The 21068-nt window shown below is 38.9% G+C and overlaps 1 protein-coding gene across 1 annotated transcript in view; it reads right to left on the reverse strand.

Moving 5' to 3' along the window:
- LOC142390412 (voltage-gated potassium channel subunit beta-2-like) overlaps window positions 1-21068 on the reverse strand; it is a 54243-nt gene that overhangs the window by 10181 nt on the left and 22994 nt on the right. Inside the window, exons 7-9 of the mRNA XM_075475824.1 lie at window positions 5265-5308; window positions 4049-4135; window positions 2375-2460 (exon numbers count right to left, since the gene is read on the reverse strand). Of these exons, the coding sequence (XP_075331939.1) occupies window positions 2375-2460; window positions 4049-4135; window positions 5265-5308 (217 nt within the window). The remainder of the gene's footprint in view (window positions 1-2374; window positions 2461-4048; window positions 4136-5264; window positions 5309-21068) is intronic.

Raw genomic sequence — 21068 nt, forward strand, 5'->3', positions numbered from 1 at the left:
GACGCCATTTGATAGACATTCGTAGCGCCCAATAAACGGCTCTAGGCATTCGTAAACCACGCCTCAAATACGAGAAAATGCACACCTAGTTCCCAGACCACCATCTCATCGAGATTGTGGACGCGTCAGCCAGGCTAGCGAGAAAGAGGAGGGCGTCTAGTTTGGAAACTTCAAGGCTACATCTCTACTTTTTGCAGATGATGTGGTTCTGTTGGTTTATTTCAGCCATGATCTTCAGTGTGCACTTGAGCTGTTCGCAAAAAGAATGTGAAGCGGACGGAATAAAAGTCAGCTCCTTCAAATCCGAAGCCATGGTTCTTAACTGGAAAAAGGTGGAGTGCTCCCTGCGGGTTGGGGATGAGTCTCTGCCTCAGACAGGAGACAATCTCTCTTTCTCTCCACTGTCGCCTCAGGCACGCTCAGGACGGGAGATTGGACAGAAAAAAAAAAGTTTCAGTGCAATCTGTTGGTTTCCTTAGCTAGGAAATTGTTTTTGAATTGGCTCTATATGAACGAATTGGATTATTTTATGAATAATTATGATTACAATTAATTTAATTCCAATTGGCTTGAATTGGACTTTATTATCTAAGAGCCTTGAGATGACATTTGTTGTATTTGGCGCTATATAAATAAAAATGAATTGAATTGAATTGAATTAGCTTGGTCATGAATGATGGCAAGTTGGAGCGAGAGATGGACAGACGGATTGGGGCTTTGTGAGCAGTAATTGAGGATGCTGCTCCGCTTAGTTGAGGGAGCTGAGCCGGAAGGAGAAGCTTTCAGTTTACTGCTCCATCTTTGTTCCAACCCTCACCTATGGTCACAGAACTGGGTACTGACTGAAAGAATGAAGTCACGGATACAAGCAGCTGAAATTAGTTTCTTTCGTAGGGTGGCTGGGCTCAGCCTTAGAGATAAGGTGAGGAACTCTACTATGGGGAAGGAGCTTGAAGTAGAGCCGCTGCTCCTCCACATCTAAAGAAGGGGCAGTTCAGGCATCTGATAGTGATGCATCCTGGTGGTCTCCCTTTGAAAGTTTTTCTGTCACACCCAACTGTAAGGATGCCTTGGGGCAGACAGAACATGTTGGAGGGTTTACGTATCCCATCTGGGACCTAACCCTAACTCACAGGACAGGTCTCCTTTTAACTTCATAATAATCCCAAAGCTAGGAACATCCTATCTCAGACAGAAAACGTTTGAATGCATTTGTTACTTTTAGGCTGGGCTACTGCAATTCCTTGTTGTCAGGATATCCATGAAACCCTCTGAAAATTCTTAATCCGTACGGTTTAATATGACGTCAGCCCACTCTTTGCAATAAAACAGCTTAAATTATTTTGCCCAAGCTTTCCACAAGGTTTAGGAGTGTTTATGGGAGTTTTTGACCATTCTTCCAGAAGCTCATCTGTGAGGTCAGACACTGATGTTGGACAGAAGGCCTGGCTCACAGTCTCCGCTCTGATTCATCCCAAAGGTGTTCTATCGGGTTGAGGTCAGGACTCTGTGCAGGCCAGTCAGGTTCTTCCACACCAAACTGGCTCCTCCATGTCTTTATGGAGCTTGCTTTGTGCTCTGGTGCACAGTCATGTTGGAACAGGAAGGGGCCGTCCCCAAACTGTTTCCACAAAGTTGGGAGCATGAAATGGTCCAAAATCTCTTGGTATGCTGAAGCATTCAGAGTTCCTTTCACTGGAACTAAGGGGCCAAGCCCAGCTCCTGAAAACAACCCCATACCATAATCCCACATTAGTAGAGAGGAAATTTCACCACTGGACTTGTTGCACAGGTGGCATCCTATCATGGTACCACGCTGGAATTCACTGAGCTCCTGAGAGCGAGCCATTCTTTCACAGATGTTTGTAGAAGCAGTCTGCATGCTGAGGGGGTTGAATTTATACACCTGTGGTCATGAAAGTGATTGGAACACCGGAATTTAATTGTTTGGATGGGTTGGTTACTACTCTTGGCAATAAAGTGTATGACATAAAGAATTGGAAACTCATTTCAGGGTATAAGCAACAAATCTATCTGATTGTTATGATATGATTGGAGGACTTGTTGCTTTTACTTTTCTATGGATTTTGCCTCATTTTATTAAACAGCATCTATTTAGTGGCTGCCAGTTATGGAATTTCAGCTCTTTGTGGATTTGATTGCAAAGACTTTTGTACCTATAAAATATTCTACCCAAATGTATGGAAAACCAGAGCTCAAACTGAAAAAACTCTTTCTCCAACTTGTTCAGACTGAATCCAGTTTGAGCCAGCAGCAGCTCCAACTCTACACCAAGTCAAATGCCTATCTGAATCTTGGTTACAAAGGAACCAAACGACCAATAAATACATTTACAATCAATTTTAAAACTCACCATGATCTCCATGGAGGCCCACCGTGATGTACCCCAATACATAGCCATCCCCTGGTTGATCACATAGGTCATTGCCCTCACAGTTTCTGACAAAACAGTCAAAAGGAGATAAGTTAAAAGATTCAGCTAATAGATAGCAAAACATATTCAAAAAATTAAACATAACTGTATTGTTAAATATCTGAGCTATAAAGGTTCTAACGTTTGTATAAGCTTGAAAGATACAAGTAGCCAACCCCTAACCCACTTTTATAGTAGTTCTGAAAATTCCAATGGTATTTTCTGTTAGTGATTCAACAAACAAATCAGTTGAAATAATAGTACTAGCACATTTATTTGAATATGCGACTGAATAGTTTTTCTCAAAATGTAAAAAAAAAAAAATACAAATTACAAAAACAACACCCCCGGTCCAATATCTGAAGATTTCAACCACATCTCTCTCTGCTACACTTCAACTGTATTTCTATCTTTTTGTCTATACCAATAACTTATACTGTACCAACATCATTTCTCCTCAGGGATTAATGAAGTATTGTTGAATTGAATTTGATTAAATTGAAATTAACTGAATTTTGATGTAACAAAATAACTAAAATGAACCCACTTTCTGTTTAATTACTACCATCATTCTTGTTTTGACATATAGCATGAACAGAAAATGAATATTAAATTGTTAGAATTTAGAAAAACCGTCATAGCACTCCACACATAAAAAACCTCCCAATCGATGTTTTTCTTTTAATGCTTGGACCAAAGATAAGAAAGCGTTGCTTGTGTCGTGTTTTGTTTGACATTTTGTACTGGATGTTCGTTGATATTACTCCGCCACCGCTGAGAAAATAGTTCGAGCATGAACGAGCTGCCAAATAAAACACGACAGAAGCAACTTTTCGTAACGAAATTTGATATGGATTGCCAGTGCACACCAGTAACCACTCCGGTGAGTTGATGATTTTGAAAACGGACGTTTATGGTGCTTTTACGGACCTTTTAGGACATGCACCATGCTTGCCATTCTGAAGCAGGTTGAGAAGAATCAAAATTAGGCAAATACCGGAGACTGTTTTAAATACTTGAACGCAGTTTTTCTAGAGAAGATAATTGTTTTGTATATGTGATTATCGTCCATCGACTCTTTTGGGCTTTCACATGCGCGAGCGTACAACTAACCGGTGAGTTACATGCTGTTTATAAAGTTGTTTTGTAACGTCCCCATGCCAGTAATGTGAGAACCATGCATATGGTTTTGATGGTAAGGCTTGTGACTTTATTGTCGGATGGTTTATAAAGTGGTGTGACGTTTCTGCAGTGTGCAAGTTGTTGTTTTACATGGAAGGGTTAGCGCTTGCCCCTTAGCCACCACGTATTAGCCTCGCATGACAGGCTGAGCGAACAGCGCGATCTTCACACAGGGAGCGCCGATTTGCACCTGTCTGTGTCCTACTATCAGTATTTGACAACCTCTAGCAATGGAAATGCGCTTCAAATGCCCCGGAGTTCCCCTTTAATGTTGAAAATACCGCAGTTCTCCTTTAACCAGGAGCCATATTTATTGAAAAACATTCAAAGAAAGACAGCTAAAACCCTCATGAGTATCATTGGACCTATAATAATTAATCACAAGAAGCAAAGAAATTACTCTCTTATCTGATTAGCAAAAAACACACATACCCTCTATAGGTGTTGTAGGATCTGGTCGATTTGCAAAAACCACATCTACATACTCCAGTTGAAGTCTGTCTAGAGATGCTCTTAGACCTGTTTAATACATTTTGTTTCATTATTACATATACATAATATGTAAATATCAAAATATTAAAATGTATGTACAGTACCATGCAAAAGTTTTGGGCCAGACCTCAATTTGTCACATCATTCTTCCAATAAAGAAAGTGTGGCTCTTTTCTTTTACAGTGGTCTTCAGCAATAGTTCTCCAAGGCTTTCTGGAGGTTTTTCAAAGTTTTCCTTTTGAACATTGGCTTTTCTTTTACCTTTAGAGGGATACGCCACCCCCAGGCAAAATTAAGTGTATCCCCGCATTCCCGAGACATAAATAAGTGTGTGGGAGCGTTTTCATGGCGACCCAGGCATTGTCCGAATCTCACAGCACTGACCAATGCTTGGTTTCACGTAATACCTCCATGCTAGCGTCGCCAATCGAAATATTACTCCGCTCAACCTCTGTTTCGAACACAGATGGGACAGTGGGGATGGGGATTCCCAATGACGTAGCGGGGAGTGTGCTTCGGCTTTGTTTTCCGCACCGGAAACTAGTTCCCAAACCGACATGAGCAAACCAAACCTTCCGTGTTGATTTACACAGTCATTTGCACTCGATGTGAAAGTACACCACTCACACATTAATTAGAAGGTAAATCAAGTAAATTAATTCACGTTGGGCGAAATATTTCGATTGGTGATGCTAGCATGGAGGTATTACGCGAAACCAAGCAGTGGTCAGTGCTGTGAGATTCGGACAATGCCTGGGTTGCCAGGAAAACGCTCCCACACACTTATTTATGTCAAGGGAATGCGACAAAAAATGAACAAAAAATACCAAAGATAACATAGTTTGACAGACACAAAATATTGTTTTCTTTGACATGGGACAAGGAGTTTCTCAAATAAACCTTGTAGGTGCAAAAATACTATTTCAAGACTATTCCTGAAGACCGCTTAAAGAAATGAAAAGAAAGCTTATCTAAGAAGGTTCCAGCTGTGTTTAAGAATAAAGGTGTTCAAATCAAATATTGCACAAAATACAATATCACATATAAAAAGCCATGACATTTTGACCACCTGCCAAAAGTAAGTGTGTGTGTGTGTGTGTGTATGTGTGTGTGTGCATATATATTATATGATCACAATCATAGCTAAAAGTCTTACCTTCAATAATATGTTTTCTTGATAATCCTCTTTCCATTTCTGCTCTGAAAAACAGCATTTATTGAGAAGGCAGAGTTAAATAAATTGTAGGAATGTTTTCATTCAGTTAAATTCCAATTCAGTTTATTTATATAGCATCAATTCACAATATATGAAGGCACTTTAAACTGACCATGAACAAGTTGGATATAAATGCCATTAAATACAATGAGAATCTAATCAAATGTAAACTCATTTGGATCCAATTAAATACAATTATTCCAATTAAATTTTAAATGGGTCACTGTTATGTTGAATAAATATAAGGATGAAGCATAGAGCAAAAAAAGTACATCCTTTGTAAGCCAGCTTCATTGCTTTAGTAGCTAGTAGTGATTTACTTGGTCTATACTTTGCATATCCACAAGTATTTCAGAGTACATCCAGTACAGCTTGAGTGTTGTTGCCAGCTGGTAAACTGGAGGCTCAGTTCGCTCATTCACCCAACTGCCACTTTTTGAGCTTATGTTACTTTGGGCTCTACTGGTGTGACAGAAGTGACTATAACTAAGGAACATGGCCTTTAGTTACATCCATATGAAAGTCACTCAAGTCCTTGAGAATTTATGCCCACCTCAATTTTGACTTCACTGATCTCAACCAAAACCACTACCCCTGTCTCTTTGACTCTAGTGGACCTGTCAGATAAAAGCAAACAGCCCAAAGTCAAATAGCACCCTGTCTTGTGTGTAGCAGCCTCTCCTTGCATTTGTTTTAGAAGTATGTGTTGTTGGACTGAAGCCTTGACAAAGAAAGCAGTATTTTGTAAAACGTGCCAGCCCAGAGAGGCAGGGAAAACAAATTCTGATCTCATGGGTATAAGGAATTCAAACACATAAAGACAGCATGTAATAAACATGAAAACGACAGAGCTCATCTGATCTCTGTTGAGAAATACAGTAACACAAGGTAACTACAGAGAATGGAACCAGTTCAATCATCCATCAGCTTGTCAATTCAGATTGCAGATTGGATGAAATTTAAGGAAAATACTCAGAGCATATAAAAGTGATGATTGACATTGAACCCACATGCACAAGACAAGAGAGAATATATATATATAGAGAGAGAATATATATAATATATAGAGTATACGAATAAATGGTGACTTGTTGACCACTCAAAGCACTTTTAAACAACAAGCCACATTCACCCATTCACTCACACACTTATACCCCACTTTATTGTCTACGCAGTGTTATGGGTTATATAGTGGTTTCTCTCTTTTATACACATTTATATATCGATAAACACATCTGTGTCAGGATCTGGATTTTAAGTTGTGTTTTTGTGACTTAGTTATTGGTGTTATTTTTATTCAGTACTTTGTGTTTTCTGTAAATGACATTTGTTGTATTTGGCGCTATATAAATAAAAATGAATTGAATTGAATTATTTAGATTCAGTCTTTGTTTATCAGTATTCTGTTATGTTTTATTTCTCCTTGTGTAGTCCCTTAGTGTGCTTTCTCTCGCCCCCTGCTCTCATTCACTCACCTGCAACCCGTTACCCATCAGCCACCAGTTCCTACTCCAATAATCACCTCCCAGTATATATGTCTGTCTTGTTCCACCACTCCTCGCCGGATCCTCATCTATACCTTGGTCTTGTCTCGTCTTATACCCGTCTATACCTTGATCGGTCTGCACCTAGGTCCTCCCATAACACATCATGTCAATCTGAGGTTCTGAACAAGAGGTTCTGAATAACACTGAATGCGGGCTTCAGTATCTTCCCCAAGGACACTTTGATTTGTTGTCGGTGGAACCCATCAATCGAACCACCAACTTTCTGCTTTGCAGATGGCTGCTCTTCACCCTGAATTAGAGCTGCTCCAATATTAGGATAATGAGTCAGAAAATACTGGAAATTTTCTGGAACTCTTTCAACTGATTTCCAACCATATTCCATCAATCCACTGTCTACTACTTATCCAGGATCGGGTCACATGGGAACCAGGGAAGGCAAATCCTTGGTCCTGGGCGTCTTTCTGATGGGACATCCTGCTCAGATGGCCAAACCAGCTGAACTGGCTCCTTTTGATTTAGTGGAGGAGCTTTAGTGTGTCCTGGATGACTGAGCTTCTAACCCTTCCCCTAAGGAGGAAGATCATTCTTGTTTGCAATCCTATATTTTTTTATATTTGAAAAATTTTTCATAAGTGGGAGTAGCTGACTGAGCTTTCCAAATGTCAATAAAGACCCCAGACCCCCGGTAAGTTAATAAGAAACCATCGTAGATGTCAGGCAGTAGGAGAACAGAAGAAAAGGTGGAAGAACTTTAAACCAAGTCTTCCCTCGATTCTCATGGGAAATGTGAGATAACTAGCAAATAAAATGGACAAAGTTGGAGTGCTCGTGAGGACACAGCAGCTTTATTGTGAATATAGTATTATGTGTTTCATTGAGACATGGCTAAATCTAAATTTAAAGCTCAACTTTGCGTTGTTTAAAACCACCCGATAGGTAGCCAGGCCTCTTTAGCCGGTTAGGAGCCACCCAGTGTAGCTATTCCCATGAGCTGTCCTCCAGATTCCGAGCAGCCAAGACCCCAGGGGGTCTCTAACATGGCGTTAGAGACACCAGCGACGCAGAATCATATTTAAAACAGCTGACAAAGGATAAACAGGATAAACGTAAATAAACAAAGATAGTTATACATATCTGCAGCAATGACATCGAGTTGCACCAATCGGAGTCACTAAAATTAATGGTGCATCGGTGTGTAATTTTGCTAAAACGGTATCGAATAAGTGTGGACCACATACATTACATCATTTTATGAGCAATTTTCACATCAAAGACAATTTTTCGGAAGCCGTTAAAGTCCGAATTTGGAGGAAATCGGAGGCAAAAACGCATTTTCATGCACTTTCTTTTTTCTCTTTTCACTCCCCGAGGGACAACTCCGCTTCATCTTGCTGATGCCGTTGATGCACAATCATGCACGGCAATCTGACGTGTGTGAGCAGCGCGACGGACGGTCACGTCGTCACATTTATTTATTTATTTTTTTTCCCACGGGGCCTCTATGAGTTTACGGGGCCCTACGCAACGTGCGTATTGGGTGAACCGGTACTGAAGTTAATATATCTGCCTTCAACTTAAGTTTACTTTCCTTTAACTTGTGTTTCTGTTGTTGAACACTGCTGGAAACTGTGAATTTCCCTTTTGAATGAATAAAGTTTTTATCATTACTATTAATATGATTATTATTGTTATTATTATTATTATTATTATTAGTAGTAGTAGTAGTATTATTATTGTTATACCAAACAGAATTTGGAATATGCAAACATGTTTAATCTTCTCATTTGAAAAAGCCAATTTTGATCAATATTTGGATCTCTTTTTACGGCACAGTTGGAAGTTCCAACTGGAGTCATACTTAAAATTGCATCAATGAAACTGCTGTGGTGTCAGTTTTTAAAACTTTGTATTACTGTACCTGACCAAAGAGCTATTATTTTGGAAACCTCTATGATTGCCATGCAAATTCAGTTCTGAAACTGAATGATCTGAATGAATGTTGAACTGGAAATTAAATCACAACCTTGTAAATCAGAAATGAATCGCTTTGGGAAACCAGCCAAGCTCATTTAAAACTACAAAAATGGAGTGAAATATTAAACACTACATTTTAAGGAGCAAATGCATAACAAGAACACATCTATTAGAATGAAGTGCTTTTACAGGAACTCTTCTACTGCTGAAAGCAGACTTTTCAAAGCAAGATGTGGTCAGTACTAATGACATGAACACAAGAATTTAAAACCTAAAAATTTCAAGTTCAACGTAAAAACGAAATAAATAATTACATTTCAGCAATCTGAAGTGCTTTTACTGGATTCATAAAGGAAAAATAATTACCATCAGCTTAGGACAGTGGATTCACCATTCACCACATATGTAAATCTTAAAGCTAATTACAAAAAATATGACAAATATAGCACTAAAAGGGCAATTCAGATATTCTGTAGTTTTTCAGGCATTGGCTGTATTTTCTGACTTGCTCATTCAAAGAGTCTATTTTTCAAAGCAAGCGATTTGTTGGAAAGTTTATTTCCATCCAGTTCCAAAAATCTTTTGGACTACTTCAAAGGTGTAGCAGAGGTCAGCAGGATAGCTGAGGTTCAGGGCATAAACAAGTCCAAACAGCATAGCAACAGCTAATTAATTACCAAATCTTTCAAAACCTTGATCCCTTAGAGAATAATGTTTTCAGGTTCTGAAGCATGTTCTTTGAGAACATAAATCCCAGAAATGGTGTCTTCAGTGGCCTCATTCATGGCATCTCCATCTATGCCCTGTAAAACAAAAACAAAACAGTGTTAGTCAATGAGCCCTAATAACCAAGCCTTAGTGGGCAATAAGCAAAGATATACTTAACATTGATGATATTGACAAATTCCCCACTAGAACAAATCCATGTATGAAATTCTTCAATTACTTTATCAAACAACCAAGAAAAGTTTAAACAAGAAAATGGCGTACAAAGTCGCCGTGTACATAAAACATATTCTCACACAAGGTTTTCCTGGTCTCTGCCCATGTAGGTGCAGACCCCTTTAATGATACACCCTCGTCCAGCATCATCGCACTGAAAGGAAATTCATTTTTCTGAAGCAGAATCATATTTAATGACCCAATAACTGTCATGTTTATACATAGTTCTAAGTGTACCAGGGTCGACACAGGTATTAGCATTCAACTAGTCTCCAAATAGTTTAGCATGTGCTAAAACTCCTAAGGCTTTTCAAGTGTCTTGTGAGGCATTATTCTGTCCAATCCACTGAGACAATCTTCAGACTTGTCTCACCGAGTTTATTTCAGCTACATACGGGAGGCTCCTTAACAGTTTTGCAACTATGAAAGATCTTGATAAAAACCACAAAACTGATGGAAGAGGGATTTTGAGGGCCTTTAACAGCTGCTTTGCAACATTTTAGATTTTTGTTCTTTTTCTTTTTCTACAGCATTGGATTATTTTAGCCAGCTCTCCTGGCTTTATTGTTAGACTAAAAGCAAAGTAAAATGATCAAGTTGTTAGTTCACATCATGTTAACACTGAAGCAAAAGTTACTTTTTTCCCTTTGAGTTGTGTTTGAGGAACTAAAATTTGAGAAGTGTGCCATAATCTTGTACAATCCTAATCCTGCATTTGTGTTTTTATGGTTGTCAACTTAGTACTTAAAAATTCATATTTTACTCAAATGGGTTCATTCAAATAAATGTATATATTATTTATAGATATTCACAACTCTGTGTGAAGTTCTGACATGCACAGTAAATGTAAAGATAAAGGAGTTCAACAGCAGAAACTAGGCTAAACCTGAGACAAAAACATGCAAATAATATCCTGCAGCTTTCTCAGGTGTGTGCGGTACTAAAGTACCTTTTACTAGTTACTTTACTAGTTATACTTCAAACTAGTTTTCCATCCACCACATCCAGTGTAAGACCCTTTCTCAGTTAAACAGGATGTTTTTTTTACAAGACTTTGGGCTACCTGTTCCACCTCCTCATCTGTCAGATATACTTTATACTGTACAATTTCCTGCACCAAAGAATCAAGGATGGTTGATTTCAGCTTCAGGTCTGGAATAAGAGTAGTACCATCTTTAATATAAGCCAAATTTGCCTGCTCAAGTATGATTTCTGAATCAAAGGAGAACTTTGGTACATAAAAATTACGAGGCCATGAAGATCGAAAGCTTGTAGAATTCAAATGATGAGAGTACATCTATTTCCACAGTTCTACTTGAAAGTGATGAAGAGTCATGAACAGAGGAAGGACTGAGTGCTGGGGAGTGACTGGCTTGAAAACAGTAGGCATGTCCTCGTGCAGAGTTGAGGTATGCCAGATTTGCACAAGATTGCCATGAACGAGGGTCTCCCACTACCTGAACCAGCCCAGGCAGACCAGAAGGTGTGGTGCCAGAAGACCCCCCCTCATGGACCGCCCCATCAAAGTGCCATCATGATGAGGCAACAACTGATTGCACGGCTTTAGTTGCAGTCATTGAGTTCCTGCCCATGGCGAGACAGTTTTTTTTTATTAAGCCATTTTCTTTTTTTTTTAATTTATATTTTATTGTTTTTCCAGGGGAAGGGGAAGTGGGGAGCAACACACATTAAGAACAGAACTATGTACATACAGGGAGTTTTGTCACATACATATACATACAATAGGGTACATTTGTATTATATTATCATATTGATAAGGTCGAGCTGTTTGGCCACTTGGCTGGGACAAAGAAATACCATTTCAGCCATCGCTCTAAAAAGTGTTCCATTTTTTGGTTAACATAGGCTGTTATTTGTTCCATCTTGTGTATTTCCACCACAATGTCTCTCCACATTTCAAGTGTTGGGCTTTCTGGTTGTAGCCATTTCCTCGTAATGGCTTTTTTGCTGGCCACCAGCAGAATGTTCATTAAGTATTTGTCCACTTTCAGCCAGTCTTGAGGAACACATCCTAGATACAACGTCTTAAAGTCCAGTGGCAAATCTTCTCTAAAGATATCTTGAAATGAATTATGTATTTCTGACCAAAAACCTTGAATTTTTGGGCATTCCCAAAAAACATGGTGGTGGTTTGCAACTTGTTGACCACATTGTCTCCAGCAGAGAGGGGTGGTGTCATTGAATTTAGATTTCTGGGATGGAGTAATAAAGTATCTGATGAAGTTCTGCCAGTTAAATTCCCGCCAGGTCACTGAACTGGAGCATTTCCATTGATATTGCCATATTCTTTTCCATTCTTCATCTGATATTTCATTTCCTGTTTCCCTTTCCCATTTTGCTTTAATATATGTTGTGGAGTGAGTGTTGAACTGTGATAGGCAGTTATACGTGGCTGATATAATACCTTTACTTAGGTTTGAATTGTATGCTCTTCTGAACAGTTCAATAAAGTTGTGATTTATCTCTGTTATATTTTTAACCTTTGTGTTAACATAATGTCGCAGCTGTAGGTATCTGAAAAAGTCTTGCTTATCTAATAGGTGCTTGTCCTGTAATATCTCAAAACTGAACATTGAGTTATCTTTCATAATGGTACATAAAGCTGTTATTCCTTTTGCTGTCCATATTTGGAATCTATTATCCATTGTATTTGGTGTAAAATCAGAATCATATGAGGACCATTTCAGAGGGAGCAAGTCTCCCTCTAATTTATACATTTTCAGCATATTTTTCCACACTTTCAAAGTAAATTTTACCCATGGGTTATCTGTTTTGTGTATGTAGTGTTTTAATTTGGAATCTGCTATAACTGCTTGTATAGGGATGGGAAGCAGCCTGTCTTCAATGTCTTTCCATTGTGCAAGGTATGATGGGTTGCACCAGCATAATATTGTTCTTATCTGAGCCGTAAAGTAATATTCTTTAAGAGATGGTAAGGCCCAACCTCCCTTTTCTTTCTTTAGTTGTAGTGTTTTGAGGCGGACCCTTGGTCTCTTCCCCTGCCATATATACCTAGACAACATTTTGTCCCATTCATTAAATTGACTCTGGGATATTTCTATTGGTAGAGTCTGGAATAAATACAGCAACCTTGGTAGTATGTTCATTTTTATGGATTGTATCCTTGAGCTGAAGCTATGAAAGGGAATGAGGTTCCACCTTGAAATGTCCTCTTTAATCTTTTTATCTAGAGGGGAGTAGTTATAATCTGATAGTTTGGAAAGATCTTTTGGAATAGTGATACCCAGGTACTTAATATGTTTTGTTTGCCATGGCCATGGGTATTTGGTCTTTATCTCAACTGGTATATCATAGTTATAAGATAATACTTGGGTCTTGCTTACATTGACCTTGTACCCTGACAGTTCCCCATACTTCTCCAGTGCTACCATTAGTTGGGGTAAAGAGTGTGTTGGGTCGCTGAGATAGGTTATCACATCATCTGCATAACAAGCTATCTTCTGTTCTCTTTCTGCAAGATTTATACCTTTGATTTCTGAGTTTTGTCTTATATATTGAGTAAGTGGTTCAAGAAAAAGTGCAAACAATAGTGGTGACCAAGCGCATCTTTGTCTTGTTCCCCTCTCTAGGGTGAAACTATTAGAGAGATGACCATTAACTTTGACCCTTGCTGTAGGGTTATCATATAATGTTTGTATGGTATTGATGATCTTATTGTGGAAATTAAATCTGTGTAGGACTCTGTATAGAAAGGTCCAGGTGACCGAGTCAAAAGCTTTCTCTGCGTCTATACTAACCATTATTGCCTCCATTTTGGTCTTAATTACGTGGCTAAGAATGTGTAAGGTCCGTCTTATGTTATCTTGTGTTTGGCGTTGGTGTATAAAACCTGTCTGATCATTGTGGATCAGGTGGGTCATTAACTTCTCAAATCGCCTGGCCATTATGGAAGTAAACATCTTATAATCTAAATTTAAAACAGATATTGGTCTATATGATGCACATTTAGTTTTATCTTTGCCTTCTTTTGGAATGGCTGATATAATTGCCTCATTCCAGCTTAGAGGTATTTGTGATTTTTCCAGGGTCCAATTCAGTGTGGGGAGTATGACCGGGATTAGTTCACTTTTAAACTCTTTGTACCATTCTGCTGTATATCCGTCGGAGCCTGGGGATTTACCCACTTTCAGTTTGCTAATTGTGGCTAGCAATTCACTTTCTGTTATCTCAGCTATAAGTGTATTGTTCTGTTCCTCTGACAGAGTAGGCAATTGCAATGAGTTTAAAAAAGTGTCAGTCTGAGATATACTTCCTCCTGGGACTCTGGTGTATAAGCTTTTGTAGTATTTCTCAAATGCTTCATGAATTTCACTTACCTAAATTATTTGTAAGTGCTTTTGTTAATGGATCGTGTATTTTATGAACAGTATTTTCAGCCATTCTCTTCTTCAACTTCCATGCCAGCAGTTTCATTGATTTGGAACCACTTTCATAGAATCTCTGTTTCAAGTACATAAGGTTTCGTTTAACATCCTGTGTAGTTATATTTCTGATTTCGGTTCTGACTTTATCAATTTCCTGTAGTGTATTCCTATCTGAGTTCAATTTGTGCTTTAATTCCAGGTCCTTTAATTTTTTTTGTAGTCTGTCAAGTACTCCCTGTCTTTCTTTTTTCTTATGTGAGGCTATCGATATAATTTTACCTCTTAGGACAGCTTTCATGGTGTCCCATAACATGGGTGGTGATGTTTCCTCGTTGTCATTAAGTTCTAGGAAACTCTTTATTTCTTTTCTAATTTCTTCCTTAAATATAGGGTCATTTAATAGGCCAAAGTTTAGCTTCCATGTAGTATTTCTGGGTTGTAGGTTAAGGTCAACTGTGAGATACATAGGTGCATGGTCACTTAAATCTATTGTCCCAATATCACAAGTATGTATTTTATCCTTGTCCTTTCCAAATGTCATAAAATAATCTATTCTTGTATATATGGCGTGGGGGGCTGAGTAGTGAGTGTAATCCCTTCTCCCTGGGAATAGCTCTCTCCAAATGTCAATAAGACCAACATCTTTAAAAAGTGTGTTGACGTTTTTAACTAACTTCGTTTCATCTGGTTTCCCACTTGAACAATCAAGTTTTGGTTGTAAATGAATATTAAGATCTCCCCCACATATAAGAAGACCCTCAGTTTCTGTTGTCATCATTTCAGTTAATTTTTGAAAAAAGGATTTATCACTTCCTGGGGGTGCATAAATGTTAAATAATGTGACTATGTTTCCATCTATCTTTCCTTTAACTAGGACATATCTACCCTCTTTATCTTTTATTTCAGATAGTTTTTCAAAGATAACATTTTTGGAGATAAGGATTGCCACTCTTCTGTGTCCTGATTTATATGATGAGAAAAATAATTCGTTAAAACCCATTGTTTTCAGTTTTCCATGTTCCTTGTCATTTAGGTGGGTCTCCTGTAAATAAACCACATGTGCCTTTTCTTTTTTCATTTTCGATAGAATTTTAGATCGCTTAATAGGATTTAACAGCCCGTTAACATTATATGAGATTATTTTAGTGTTATTACCAGCCATTTGTATTGTCTGTGTATCCTTATTTTGTGACAAAAATAAAATGTTTCACTCCCTGTGACAACAATGAAAAGAAAACTTACATACCAAAACAAGAAATAAGAAAACAGTGATTCCAAGGCAGGGGTCTCTAAACGACCCTTTGCTGATCTAGAATGAACGTCTAGCGTGGGAGGAAAGCCTCTCCTTTCCATGAGGTGAGGGCCTCCCCTAAAAAATTAAAAATCCTCATAAAAGACAAACAAAAGAGAATTTCCAGGTGGTTTTGATCCCACCTGTGCCTCCAGCTTCAGGTGTCTTCTGCTGAGTGAGAAGAAAAAATCTCTCCCTCCCACCAGAGGCGTATTTGCACCCTGTCCTCTGTACACACATATAATGTGAAAATTAAGTAGCCTATTTGTGTAGTAAACTGAAGATTTGGTTAACTAGAGCAAGCCAGCAATGAGTTATATAAGATAGAAATAAAATATTGGCTGCCTTTATATAGCCCATATAAATGAATAAGTACAAATAAATAAATAAAAAATAATGACCATAAAGCCCAGTTTTAAACCGCAACCAAGATGTTTTTTTTCCACAAAGGCAAGGAAATTAAGACCATTGTACAGTTTAAGTTATATGGAAAACAATTTTCATAACTGTCACATTGTCAATTGGAACCAAGTCTGCATTCTCTCTCATGCGTTAAAATCGCTGTACTCGAGAAGAGCGAGAAGAAAAAAAGAGAGAACAGAGTGGCTGGCGTATTAATAATAAGAGTAATGAATTAAAATATGTCCCCATAGTTCTCTGTGAGTGCATACCTGAAAGGTATCACTCTACAGTTGTAACGGTCTCACCATGTACGTTGAGAAAACCTTGCATGGCTCGCAGTAGGTTGCCGTCCATCCGCGCTCGGCTGCTCTTCCTACTCCAGCCCATGTGATGCAGATCTCTCTCCCGTCGTTCTTCTTTGGATAGCTCCACTTCGATTCCCAAGTGTCGCAGGCCCTCTGCTGCCTTCCACGCAGCATCAAAAATCAGGGTTGCGTCTTGTGTGAACACCTTCAACTTCGCTGGGTAGGGGCTTTGGAATTTGATTTGCTTGGCTTTCAATTGCTTTTTGATGGGCGCATATTCCATTCTCCTCTTCTGCAGCGTAGGAGAGTAATCGTGGCTCAGCGTAATCCTCTCTCCCTTGTAAGTTAAATTCTTCTCCTTCCATGCTTTCTCCAGCACTAGTTGTTTAGTTTGAAAGTTGTGAAACTTCAAGACAAAAGACCTTGGGTTTGCCGTCGGGCTGGTGGGTTTTTGTATAAGGGACCTATGAGCACGGTCCAGTCGTAGTTCAAATTCGGCCGGCAGTTTAAGAAGTTCGTGAAGAAATTGGTCAATCCACAGGATTGTATCTCCTTCCTCTGAGTCTTCTTTAATTCCGTAAATCCTCAGATTCTCCCGACGCTGCGCATTCTCCAGCGCTTCACAGTGAGCCTCCAGCTGCCGGTCACGGTGTAGGAGGAAGGACAGTAGCGGAGAGTGTCGGTTTTGCTCATCTTCCACAGTGCTCACACGTTCCTCCACCTCAGTAATTCTCTTCCCCAGACCTCTGACAGTATGGTCCATGTTGGCAACTTGTTCAGAGAGCTTTTCAAGTGTCTCGTTTACCTCTTGTCGGAACTTTCTGAGTTCAGTTATGATGGTGACATTGATGTCACTGTCGGGAACTTGCGTGCTAGTTTCTCCGGTCATGGCTAGGTTAGCTGGTGTGGAGCTGCTATCCTTGTCGAAGTACTTCAATTTATCTTCCTCTTTTGACTTCTGGGGCTTATTTTTTCCTTTGTTGAGACTCATCTTGATGTTAGGCATTAGATTTTTCAAACTATGGGGACTAGTTCGTTTTCAAAACTTTATATTAATAATAAGGGACAGGGAGCTAACCTCTCAGGCAGCTGCACGGCTCATGACGTCACCGGAACCGGTCTAGAATGAGTATTATTAAGCCATTTTCATATTAAACTATTTCTTTTCTTTTATTTCGGTGACATGGTATTAACCAGGGCTCTCAAGTCTCACGCAATGAGCGTGAGACACACGCATTTCAACAAGTTCACACGCTCACACGCCACACATGCCATTTCTCACGCTGAGAAATGATCAACTTCGTCGCACAGAAATTCTAATAGCCGATACTATAAACGAGTCAATGGCAGGTTACTGTGTGCTCGTACAGCTCAGAACTATAGCTCTGGTACAGCTGTCTTGATTTAGCAACCCATCGGCAAATCACAAAATAGAATTTCTCAGCCAATCAGAAAACAGAATTTCTTGTTGCCGGGTGTGAAATAGCTTTCAGCTACAAGCACGCGTCCCATGAATGCACAGCGGACATAACCTATTATGCTCTGAATGCGTGCAGAAGTTGTAGACGAGCTGTAGGTGGAAGAGAACCGTCAGGATCATCAGCAGGTCATATCTTCATTTATTTGAATCTTTTATTAGTTACTATAGTTTTCCTACTCCTTGTAAAAGACCAATACCTGCCGATTAAAGTGTTCGTTGGAGTAGTAGACCTAAATATTCAGCACACACCCTTTGACATGAGCAACTTAATGAAAAATGAAAAATATGTAGGAGTGTAATTAGGCTTCCGTGGTTAATTTTTTTCAAAGGTGACTGGTATGAGCAGATTCCCAATAAGGCTATCTACAATTGCCAAACTGGTATTAGTTCTGCCGCACTGAAATGCTGATGCAGAGAGGGTTTTTTCCATGGTGGGGCTCAATAAAACCAAGACCAGGAACACTTTGTTTCTGAATGGAACTCTGTCATCCATCATGACTGTGAAAATGGCTGACATTGAGCCACAGGGCTGTAAATGGGAGCCCCCAATATCAGTCATCAAGCATCAAAATCTGCCACAAACACTTACAACAACACTCATAAACAAACACACACAGAGAGGGACTGCTCAAGGGGCCCATTTGGGGTTATGTTTGTTTTTCTTAATTTAATTTGTCTGTTTTTTTTTGTTTGTTAGGACTTTGCATACCTAAAACAATTTATTTTAAAATATAGCAAAATTTAGTGTAAAAGTGAAGATTTGTGATTTTGGTATAAATAAAACAATTTCTTTGTTCTTTAAGTAGCTAGTTTATGGCGATGGGATACCCCCCCCCCAAAAAAAAACCCCGAAAGAAACCCCCCCACGCACATGGCCCGGCCCCTGCCCCGCCCGAATCTCACTCCAAGCAAACTTGAAAACTTGAGAGCCCTGTATTAACAGCACTCCTAATTGCTTCCCATTTCTTGGCTTTAGCAGGTCCCGTAATTCCACTGCTGACACTGCTAAAAATGACAGATTTTCCTTTCTGGATCTCTGAAAGCAGAACTTCAGTCTCAGAGCCCCTAAAGTTGTTCTTTTTGCACCTTGATGCCATTCTCATGACTCCACACTCAACACTTCCTGGCACAGGAGAGAGGAAGCACAGCCTTATATGGTATCATTTTGGGTGTGGAGTATACAAATTTACTATCCTCGTGCACGTGCCCCTTAAATACGCGGCACGGGTGGCATTCATCATTTACGCAGGTCGTTTACACACTTTTTCCGAAGTTAAGAGCGCTTGTTGAATCTGACGTGGCGTGTTCGTACGAGACCTTCGTACGAAAAAAGTGAGAGAAATTTAGAATAAAAATACGAAAATGTTCTTGCATGAGCCCCAATGACTTTAAGAGTACCTCTGTCTTCAACTTCTAAAATAGAGGTAAAATTAAGGAATTCCTTTCCGAACAAGAAATCCGTTAATTGATGTCTGAATATGAGTCCATACTGTGTCTTCACTTCAACCAAAAGGTCATCACCAAAAGGACAAAGGTGGCAACTAAATATTCCCTTTGCTTTTTAAGTGACCCCTGTGAAGTGGATTTTACTTTGGTGAACAATAAGGGCTTAGAATTTGCATGGACGATGTTGGTACGTACATGGAAAATGAGAACAACATCCAAAATCTGGATTATTTAACTTGTAGTAATGCAAAAGACTTGAAACAGTCTGTGTGGGCCTTTAGAACTCCACATTGGAACCGCCTAACCTGGTAACAGATAATTTTACATTAAAGTTCTGATGTTAGATGCTGATATTCATGAAGTGCACTATAAAAGCAAAAGAGAAATCCCTTATAGAATTAATACTTACCATTATAGAGCCTTTGAGTATGATTAAAAAAAGGATGATGGCATCTATGAGAGAAGGAAAAAAAGAAAAAAAATATCAGAAAGATGTCAAAATACATTCTGAGACCACATAAAACAATGCAACAATACAACAAAAGCTGAATATTTCGATAATGCTTAAATATGGTGTGGCACCACCATTTGAACATTTACACATTTTACATCAATAGAATTTAAGTGTACTTCCCCGAATGCTGCCACATGCAATCAATTTGAAGACACACACCACCATTTAACTTAAATCCCCACACCCTGTTCAGAGAACTCTGATGACTACTTTCCACAGACTTGAAGCTTTGCAAGCAGTTTTGAAGAATTCGTTTTCACTAGTTATCTTGACATAGCAGGGCAACAGACTGATAAAAATGTAAAATTCTTTGCAAAAGCTGCATTGTATTGGACTAGTAATCGACTTGACAAACAAGCAGAAATTTAGTTTATCAACTTACTTGTTTTGTTACTCAGCCTGAAAAGCAATTTGTTGCAGCAGAACGTCTTGTAGATTTTGGTGGCTTCTCTCAACGTTCAATGCGCTCATTTTCTTCTTCAGTATTTTATCAAGGGTAAGCAACTTATGCATTTTCTGGCGCCTTTTGAATGGTTCAACCTCCAGTTATGAACAAATTTTATTACATCATATTCAGTTTTCCAATTCAAACATGTACAACCAATGTAATAAAAAACAGTAAAGTAAGTATTTTCTCTAAACATGTGGGATTAACTTGATTAATTTATTACCCTAGAAGGAACATAAATTATTTGTATAACATAGATTAAATTAATTATAGTAAATCCAAAGAGCTGAAATTTCCCTTTCTCTCAGTGTGGGCAGGAGAACCAAATGACACCTAAATCACAAGACAGATGGAATCGGTCAAGTCAAACACCAGTGATGCAGAATGAAAGTGAAATCCTGAACTGACCACCAACTGAAGTTGAACTCAAAGAAAATTAAGTAAACTTCTGTCCAAATTTAAGAGGGAACTTAGTCTTCAAGTGCAAGGCAGTCATGCAATATGAGCTGTGTTTGCCCAGAGACTAAGTTAGCAGCTTCCAAAAGCTCAACATTCCAGCACTACTATGTAGAGATAAGTTAGATGATATTTGTACCACTGCATTGGTAGTTTGAAAAAAAGGGTTTTATAGTTTGGAGGATAGTTTTGCTAAAGTTAGCCAAAAGGACATCAGTGCAGTGCAGACATCAGACATTCATTGTCTTCGACTTATCCAAGGTTGGATCAAAGAGGCAACAGGTCCAGGATGGAAACCAAGACATCCCTCTCCCCAGTGACACTCTACAGCTCCTCCTGGGGGTCCCCAAGTTGTTCCAAGTTGTTTTTTTCTAAACCATCAACTTGTGTTTTAGACCCAATCCCAACCAGACTGTTCAAGGAGGTTTTCCCATTAATTGACACTTCCATATTGGATTTGATCAATCTGTCTTTGTTGACAGGATATGTACCTCAGACTTTTAAGGTTGCTGTAATTAAACCTTTACTTAAAAAACCTACTCTTGATTCAGAGGTGTTGGCTCATTATAGAC

This window comes from Odontesthes bonariensis, chromosome 10 (assembly GCF_027942865.1).
Source record: "Odontesthes bonariensis isolate fOdoBon6 chromosome 10, fOdoBon6.hap1, whole genome shotgun sequence".
Taxonomy (NCBI): Eukaryota; Metazoa; Chordata; class Actinopteri; order Atheriniformes; family Atherinopsidae; genus Odontesthes; species Odontesthes bonariensis.